This window comes from Alosa pseudoharengus, unplaced genomic scaffold, assembly GCF_046254945.1.
Source record: "Alosa pseudoharengus isolate Yale_2024_CS ecotype anadromous, Long Island Sound unplaced genomic scaffold, YU_APseudo_1.1 YU_APseudo_1.1_scf_18, whole genome shotgun sequence".
Classification (NCBI taxonomy): domain Eukaryota; kingdom Metazoa; phylum Chordata; class Actinopteri; order Clupeiformes; family Clupeidae; genus Alosa; species Alosa pseudoharengus.
The window spans coordinates 4144476-4154475 of NW_027468650.1; the positions used below are offsets into that span (position 1 = coordinate 4144476).

At 46.3% G+C, this 10000-nt stretch overlaps 1 protein-coding gene across 1 annotated transcript in view; it reads right to left on the reverse strand.

Annotated features, from left to right (window-relative positions):
• cntnap2a (contactin associated protein 2a) overlaps positions 1-10000 on the reverse strand; it is a 233628-nt gene that overhangs the window by 99228 nt on the left and 124400 nt on the right. The window contains exon 15 of the mRNA XM_076291413.1: positions 8830-8957. Coding sequence (XP_076147528.1) covers positions 8830-8957 — 128 coding nt within the window. The remainder of the gene's footprint in view (positions 1-8829; positions 8958-10000) is intronic.

Below are 10000 nucleotides of genomic sequence, written 5' to 3' on the forward strand. Positions count from 1 at the left end.
CAGCCCAAGCGTTAAAACAGAGAGCTCTCTCTCTCTCTCCCTCTCTCTCCCTCCCTCTTTCTCTCTCTCTCTCTCTCTCTCTCTCCCTCTCTCTCTCTCTCTCTCTCTCTCCCTCTCTCTCTCTCTCTCTCTCCGACTGCATCAGTACACACGACTGTGATGCTTTATTAGTTCATCATTTGCTATCTTTATGTGCAGTGTCCAGGTGATTAATGGCTGCTGGTGATGTTACCTGCTGTGAGGGGGCCGCGTGTCGTGTTGCATGAGACTCCAGGAGGATACTTACTCCACATGTCTGGCCACAACATACAGAAACATATGGAGGCTCTCACCTCGCTGTAGAGTTCCCTCAACCGCCACAACTCCTGACCTGGGATCAGGGTTGGCTTTAGGACGAAAGGGCATTGAGGCATGATGATTTAGATTACAAAGCCCATGTTACAAATGACCAAAAATATCCCTTGATCAATGTTTTTTAGTGATGAATATTTCTCCAATAATAATTGACAGTATGATTCATGACAAGCCAAAGTCAATGCAGACAAATCAATGTGAAAACTTTCCCAATAAACATAATTTACAGCAATAAGCAGTCATATTTTTGGACAGCTGAATAAATAACACTTATAGTTTCAAGCTTGGCTTTTTCATAGACAAAGACAAAGCTCTATCCAAAAGGGCAGACGTGTTAGCAATTACATAAGCACTCACTTACAAAACACGCCACAAAGTGTTCCATCACATATTTTCATCACCTGAAGTAACTGAATAACGCACAGACGTGGGCTGATGTAAACAGTGTTTACATCAATAGCTGTTTACAGTGTTTACACCAATAGCTGTTGACTATGTCTAATGGAGTGCTATGAAGGAGCCAGTGGTAAGATGGTGGAGTGGTCCAAGCTCACTCAGCTGCTTCAACAGAGCCCCCACTGGGAAAAATACAAGTCTGTCAATGCACTCCTAAGCATCAATGCACTCCTAAGCATAAATGCACTCCTAAGCATCAATGCACTCCTAAGCATCCCTAAGCATCAATGCACTCCTAAGCATCAATGCACTCCTAAGCATCAATGCACTCCTAAGCATCAATGCACTCCTAAGCATCAATGCACTCCTAAGCATCAGTGCACTCCTAAGCATCAGTGCACTCCTAAGCATCAATGCACTCCTAAGCATCAATGCACTCCTAAGCATCAATGGACTCCTAAGCATAAATGCACTCCTAAGCATCAATGCACTCCTAAGCATAAATGGTGACACGCCAACTGTCAATCTATGTAACAATACAAATTTCAAGCAGGTTTTTAGCAACACAACCGGCAAACATACACCAAATCGGAATCATCACACATCACTTGGTGAACATGAACTGGGGCCTAAAACAAAAGAGTACCATCTGCGTGTTTGGAATCTAAAACATACCATAGTCTAGAGGTCAGCCACCTTAGGCACATGAGGCATCTCTGGGCACTGTGGGCAGTCATGGCCAGTGATGCCAGTAACGCGTTACTTAGTAACGCGTTAGTCTATTTTGACCACTTTTTTCAGTAACGAGTAATCTAACGCGCTACTATTTACAAACCAGTAATCGGATTAAAGTTAAATATCTAAGTTACTGTGCGTTACTATTTTTGTCATTTTCCTTAATAAAAAGATATATTCTTTGCTTTCTTCTTGTCTTGGGGATTAATGTCATGTAGGCTATGCTCACGTTTTCAGCATGAGCACAATTCACGTGTAAAACCACGCAGCGACACAAACGTAAACAATGGAGGGAGAGGGAGAGATGCACATTTCATCAGTCATTACTTTGAGTTTGTGTCAGCTAAACATGACAACATTAAGGTAAATTGTACATTCTGTGCTGGCGACAAAGTGCTGTCTAGCTAGACATCCCAAGTCTCCCGAAGTTTTGGGAGTCTCCCACATACTGCAGCTTCCTGACGCCCGCAAATTACATAAAATCTCCCGGAACCTAGAGCGAACAAAGAGCACGCAAGCCAACCGGACTTCAAATCGCGTGTGCATAGCTTAACGTGTAAGTGTGCTTATATCTCTTTTCTCCCAAACTTAATTAATCAGTTTAGTCAGTGTAGCCTATCTAGGAACAGGAGCGTGATGGCAGCGTCAGTGCCCCTCAAAAAGGAAGATTTAAGACACATCAGACTACACAAAAGTGTACCCAATTGTCTCAAAAGATTAAAACATAATGATAATCTTGCACAATGCACTGTTTGTAACAGCGACTTTAGCATTGCTCACGGCGGGTTAAATGATTGCAAAATACTTGTTGAGGTGAGTTTAACAAGTGTAATTTAATTTGCATATTACTCAGGCCTATACAAGATGGCTAGTTGCCAAGGCTACATGAAAAACAAATCTACAAAAAATCTACATATTTTACTATAACAATTTCTATCAATAGGCCTTCCTTATTTGGTGTACTTAGACATTATTGAACAAACATCTGAATTTCAATATCTAAGTAGGTTAGGTTGGGATGTCTGCTATACATTGATGTTAAAATGCACTTCCAGTATAGTGAGTATTGGCAAAACCAGTTATCATTTTTATGTTGAGGCGGTGGGGGTGTTGTCGGCAGCTGCTGAAAGTAACTAATAAAGTAACTTGTAATCTAACTTAGTTACTTTTAAAATCAAGTAATCAGTAAAGTAACTAAGTTACTTTTTAAAGGAGTAATCAGTAATCAGTAATCAGATTACTTTTTCAAGGTAACTGTGGCAACACTGGTCATGGCATCTCTAGCACTGTGGGCACGTGTGGCATCTCTGGGCACTGTGGGCAGTCATGGCATCTCTGGGCACTGTGGGCAGTCATGGCATCTCTGGGCAGTCATGGCATCTCTGGGCACTGTGGGCAGTCATGGCATCTCTGGGCAGTCGTGGCATCTCTGGGCACTGTGGGCAGTCATGGCATCTCTGGGCACTGTGGGCAGTCATGGCATCTCTGGGCAGTCATGGCATCTCTGGGCACTGTGGGCAGTCATGGCATCTCTGGGCAGTTGTGGCATCTCTGGGCACTGTGGGCACGCGTGGCATCTCTGGGCACTGTGGGCAGTTGTGGCATCTTTGGGCAGTCATGGCATCTCTGGGCACTGTGGGCAGTCATGGCATCTCTAGGCACTGTGGCATCTCTAGGCAGTTGTGGCATCTCTGGGCACTGTGGGCAGTCATGGCATCAACCCCACCCCTGGCTGGGACTCGCAGCAACACTTTATGGGCTGAATTTCCAAATCAGGCGGCCGTAAGCAACTGGCCGCGCACCACAGACGCCCTGAGAGGTATTGATTAATGGCATAATAAGGCGGGCACAATGGCTCCCTCTTGTTTTGTTCCATATTAGTGCTTTGATAAACCTTCTGCTATGTACCCCTGCATTTGGCTGTTAATGAACTCATTTGGAGTTCTTGGCATAAATAATGAACGAGTCCTTAACACTTTGCTGGGCTCGTGCGGAGAGGCATTTGCGGTTCTGCTTGGGAGCCCACAGCCTGAGGTCCCACACATTATGCAGAGGGGTTGCACTGGGGCCAAGAGACGCCTTCCCTCTTGGGATGCTGCTTATACTCAGAGCATTAGTATTTCTCATCCTGTGGAGTCATAAGGCCCACACACACACACACACACACACACACACACACACTCACACTCACACTCACACTCACACTCACACTCACACTCACACTCACACACAGACACAGACACAGACACAGACACAGACACAGACACAGACACACACACACACACACACACACACACACACACACACACACACACACACAGCTTGCTCCATATTTTTAATTGAGAATGGACCCATAGACTTGTTTTGTTTCTTCTCTTGAGTTAATCAGCCATTACCAAACTGCTTGCTTCAAGTCTCTGGTTCATAAATAAACAAGTCCGATGAATAACCAAGAACAGCAACGCTCACAGTGTGTGGTGGTTTCCACGTTTGCAGTGTGTGGTGGTTTGCACGTTTGCCCAGTGTGTGGTGGTTTGCAACTCTGCTCCACTTGCACATGTGTGTGTGTGTGTGTGTGTGTGTGTGTGTGTGTGTGTGTGTGTGTGTGTTCCTGTGTTGTACACTGGCCATCACAGACCCCCTCATGCACATCGATTACCAATCTGTACCAGCCCCCGGTTCCTGGCTCTCACTCCCTCTCCCATTAGGCACCTGACGGCACGCGGGCTGGAGTGAGCTGCTCCACGCCACGTCATGCCATGCCATGCCTCTCCTCTCTTATGCTCTCTTCTCCTCTCGCTCCTCTCCTCTCCCTCACTCTCCTCCCCTCTCTTCTCCTCTCCCTCCTCTCTTCTCCTCTCCCTCCTCTCTTCTCCTCTCCCTCCTCTCCTCTCCCTCACTCTCCACCCCTCTCCTCTCTTCTCCTCTCCCTCCTCTCCTCTCTCTCACTCTCCTCTCCTCTCTTCTCCTCTCCTCTTTCCTCTCTCCACTATTCTCTCCTCTCCTGTCTTCTCCTCTCCTCTCTCGTCCTCTCTCCACTACTCTCTTCTCCTCTCTCCTCCTCTCATCTCCTCTCTCCTCCTCTCCTCTCTCCTCCTCTCATCTCCTCTCTCCTCCTCTCCTCTCGCCTCCTCTCCTCTCTCCACTACTCTCTTCTCCTTTTGCCTCCTCTCCTCTCTCCTCCTCTCCTCTCTTCTCTTCTCCTCTCTCCTCCTCTCCTCTCCTCTCTCCTCTCCTCTCTCCTCTCCTCCTCCTCTTCTCCACTGCTCTCGGCCGCTGCCACAGGTGTGGTGGATGTGTGTGAGCAGCACGGCTGGCGTCCCCCACTAAACAGGTGACTGTAATGAGCCGGCGGCAGCCGATGTAAGCAGTAAGCACAGTGCAATTAATGGAGATAATGAGGCATGGAGAAAGCCATCGCCTCACCCACAGATGATGCTGGGGGGACTGGGGGGGTGTGTGTGTGTGTGTGTGTGTGTGTGTGCAATGTAGAGTGGGGTGTGGTGTGTGTGCAGTGTGTGGTTGGATGTGGGGTTTGGTGTGTGTGTGTGTGTGTGTGTGTGTGTGTGTGTGTGTGTGTGTGTGTGCAGTGCCTGTCCTTGGGTCTGGGTTCCGGTCCAGTGCGTGTTGGTTAGATGTGCTGGACAGCAGCTCATGCAGAGAGCTGTTTGGTAGTTGAACTATTCTGATGCACCACTCTGCAGAGTTCAGTGCAGAGTACAATTCAGTCGTTAAACTATTTGGGATACACTGCTTTGCAAAGGTCCATTCAGAGTGTAGCGTAGGAGAGAGACCACACAGAGGGCCAGATGTACGTACATTTGCGAACGTAACGTTATCAGCGCCATGGACAAACCGCAGACTGCGAACGCTGACAGACCCAAGTTTCCGTCGTATTTATCAATCGTTCAATCCTTGGTGTAAACTGCGCCTTTCTCTGCCTCTCTCCGCCCATAAACGCAATTTACGAACGTCCACAACTGAATGGCAGAGCCTACAAGCGCAGTTGAATGAAGTTAACTGATGACAACATTAAAAAGAATCAAACGTTTAGCGATCATGAAATAATACCATAGATGATAAGATGTCAACGAGCAGGGAGATAATGAAGATCAGTAGTTCTAGTCAAACTACTTGTGAACGTAGGCTATGGAAAATTGGTCAAATCTAGCAAGTAGGAAAGTTTAAGTGAATGACGTGAAAGTGAAAGTAAGACATTCGAAAGGCCAACGAAAGTTAATGTTGCTTTTGATAGTAGCCTACAAAGACTTGCAAAACTGGTGCTCTAAATAGCGATTGTGTTGTCTTTGAAAGGTTCTCTTTTTGAAGCATTGAACTTCAATTTTGATTAACACCTGCTTTTAAAAGGCGCAAGTATTTAGGCGCAGAATAGACGTGCGCTTTCAGGAGCAGTCTTTGTACATTCCGCGGAATACATAATTAGGCGCTCTTTACTCTTCCCCTCCCATCTTTTTACGCTAAACTCCCACTTTCCCCTGGATCCTCCCATGAATGCATATGCATGACATGACAAACGCAATCTGCCACTCTCAGCTCCCGCGACAGGCAGTTTGCGCTTTTACATCATTGCGGCCTGTTTGTACATACCTCGCAATGATTTTACACGCACGTTGCGAAACAAATACGCCTGAAGTGGGCGCAAAAGCGTTAGTACATCTGGCCCAGAGTGTAGTGCAGGAGAGAGACCACACAGAGTGTAGCGTAGGAGAGAGAGACTACACAGAGTGTAGCGTAGGAGAGAGAGACCACACAGAGTGTAGCGTAGGAGAGAGAGACTACACAGAGTGTAGTGCAGGAGAGAGAGACTACACAGAGTGTAGCGTAGGAGAGAGAGACTACTACACACAGAGGGCCAGATGTACGTACATTTGCGAACGTAACGTTATCAGCGCCATGGACAAACCGCAGACTGCGAACGCTGACAGACCCAAGTTTCCGTCGTATTTATCAATCGTTAAATCCTTGGTGTAAACTGCGTCTTTCTCTGCCTCTCTCCGCCCATAAACGCAATTTACGAACGTCCACAACTGAATGGCAGAGCCTACAAGCGCAGTTGAATGAAGTTAACTGATGACAACATTAAAAGGAATCAAACGTTTAGCGATCATGAAATAATACCATAGATGATAAGATGTCAACGAGCAGGGAGATAATGAAGATCAGTAGTTCTAGTCAAACTACTTGTGAACGTAGGCTATGGAAGATTGGTCAAATCTAGCAAGTAGGAAAGTTTAAGTGAATGACGTGAAAGTGAAAGTAAGACATTCGAAAGGCCAACGAAAGTTAATGTTGCATTTGATAGTAGCCTACAAAGACTTGCAAAACTGGTGCTCTAAATAGCGATTGTGTTGTCTTTGAAAGGTTCTCTTATTGAAGCATTGAACTTCAATTTGGATTAACACCTTCTTTTACAAGGCGCAAGTATTTAGGCGCAGAATAGACGTGCGCTTTCAGGAGCAGTCTTTGTACATACCGCGGAATACATAATTAGGCGCTCTTTACTCTTCCCCTCCCATCTTTTTACGCTAAACTCCCACTTTCCCCTGGATCCTCCCATGAATGCATATGCATGACATGACAAACGCAATCTGCCACTCTCAGCTCCCGCGACAGGCAGTTTGCGCTTTTACATCATTGCGGCCTGTTTGTACATACCTCGCAATGATTTTACACGCACGTTGCGAAACAAATACGCCTGAAGTGGGCGCAAAAGCGTTAGTACATCTGGCCCAGAGTGTAGTGCAGGAGAGAGACCACACAGAGTGTAGCGTAGGAGAGAGAGACTACACAGAGTGTAGCGTAGGAGAGAGAGACTACACAGAGTGTAGCGCAGGAGAGAGAGACTACACAGAGTGTAGCGCAGGAGAGAGAGACTACACAGAGTGTAGTGCAGGAGAGAGACTACACAGAGTGTAGCGCAGGAGAGAGACTACTACACACAGAGTGTAGCGTAGGAGAGAGACGACTACACAGAGTTACAGTCACAGTGTTTCCAAGGTCATCAGTTAGACATGGAGGCAGCACACACACTGCTGACAATATAAACTGCTATAAGTACCCTTGAGCGTCTGGTACAAATAGGAAATGTAGTGTGTAGTCTAGTATCTTATTGTTCAATGTGCACTGCATTGGAAAACGCTTAACTAAGTAAACAAACCTAATTTTGTATTTAATCATTATCAAATACACTTGATTGCGATGACACAGGCTGAGAGGAGTTGAGTGTTGAAGTGTTTCAGATGCAGGTAACAGTATATCTTCAGAGCCAACTTATTTCCAACGGAGAAAAGGATTAGAGGCAGGGATAAGAAATGTCTGCTTTGGGTTTGGGTTGCTGTGTTTCTCTCGCTGCATTGCCAGGAGATCGAGTGCTTTCTGTGATTATGGAGGCAGAGCAGCAGCGATGGAAATAGCAGGAGAATTCGGGGACTCACGGCTCCTGTCTGGGAGTTCCCCTGGCACCACACAGCTCAGCTCGCCTGCTGCAGCAGCTGCTGCTTCTGGAAGAGGATGCCATGACGACGACAGCACTGACGCATGCAGGGGGGGGGGGGTCACCTTGGCTTAAATCAGCTTAACAAACTTGTTGAATCTGACTATTTCAGAGTAAATGGTGCATCATGTTAGCCTGACGAGCCAGACTCACATTAAAATGTATGGTTTGGGCACTCACCGTTCGCAGTGCTCAATCCGAGGGGCGGGATAATCGGTTGTCTTTCAAATTCCCTCTGCACGCAATAGGACAGTGCTGAGTCTTATGCGTTTTCCCACCAGCGGAGCTAGTTGGCTAGTTCAAACTTTTGCCAACTTAAAACAAGCTTAACTTGTGTCACACTGTTGGCCAACAGCAACATCCATCTTCTTTGTTTTCAAGTAGTAGGGAATTCAAGCCAAACCGTTGCAACTCTGCCATCAATCATTATGTTAAGCCCGCCGATTCTATACACGATTTGATTGGCCTGATAGGAGTTTAATTTTTCGAGCTCACAAGCCAATGGAGAGTTACTAGACTAGCCCTGGCAGCAAATGTAATTTGCTGCCGCTAGGGTGCGTCTAGATTTCTAGGCTAGCATCATGTTACATTCCTATGATGTATTTGTTGAATCATTGTGAAGTGTTAAATTCTAGATTTCATTAAGACAAAAGTGGGACTCCTCAGGTGTTGACGCATGTTGGGGTATGGTGTGAGCGAGCTTGCTGCAGGCAGATGTTGTCCTATACACAGCATAATGATGAGCCAGTGCAGCAGTGTCTAATTGAAGTCTGTTAACCTTGGTCTGAAGAAAACAGAGCCATGTCATAACAAAACAGATGTGAACTCACGGTCTCCTTGGCAACGTAGAGGCCCCACCGTCAGTTTAGCCTCGGAACTGGGTCGATTTGTGTCCCCGACCGCTACTTGGTTGACAGGTAAGTGGTCTTTATAAGCCAGAAGTCCAGAGTCCTCGCGCCTACAAAAGAAGATAGTATGTGATCAATGACCCTACTGAAATGAGGCTTTAACTCGGCCCGACGTGACTTTCTCTCTATTTCTTCCTGTGGTGCTTTTTCACTGTCATCTCCACCTCTTATCACAGTCTGAGTGGAGTTCCACGGGAACTTTGCCTGGCAGAAATGCATGATGGGAAAATGAAAAAGTAAAAAGGAAGGAAGACGCAAACAGGCCCGTAATAATAGCTGCCTGCTTAATGATAGCACTCTCTGTAATGACTGTAAATATCCATCACGTACAACATTTTCAGAAGTGAACAAACATTAATATAAACCCTTATTACAAAGTCAGGCAGCAACGCGTCGTGCGTGCATTATTTTAATGAGAACATCCATCATCGTTGCAATGAGACAATGGAATGAAAACAATTATTCCTGGCAAAACGGCAAAACATCGTTCACAGGCTTCAGACAGGAGTTTCATGCTGTGACATGTTAATGCTGAAAAACTTGGCATTTGGATGCCAGAGATGAGCATGACAAGCACTTGATGTGTCACAATTAGCTGCTGTCCATCTGTGCCAATCCGACACACGCACGCACGCACACACACACACAAACACACACACGCACACACACACACACACACACACACACACACACACACACACACACACACACACACACACACACACACACACACACACACACACACACACACACACACACACACACACACACACACACACACACACACACACACACACAACGATGCCAGGGTGTTATAGCATGCATGACAATGACAGACGGTTACCTAGCTTCCTAATTTCCCCCAATACCACGACCTTTAAGCCCCCAGTCTAGACATCTTCAGACAGATGAGGAAGAGTTCAATAACACTGTGAGCTTCAGTACTACAGCCCCAAAGAGAAACCTCCACCATACAAGTCTGTGGACACACAGGTTATCTGTGATAGAGCACTATCAGTGAGCAAATCATGGTGCACACCTACGCGTTAGGCTGTGGCCCACAGTACTATACTGCAGAGTGGCCGCTGTGGCC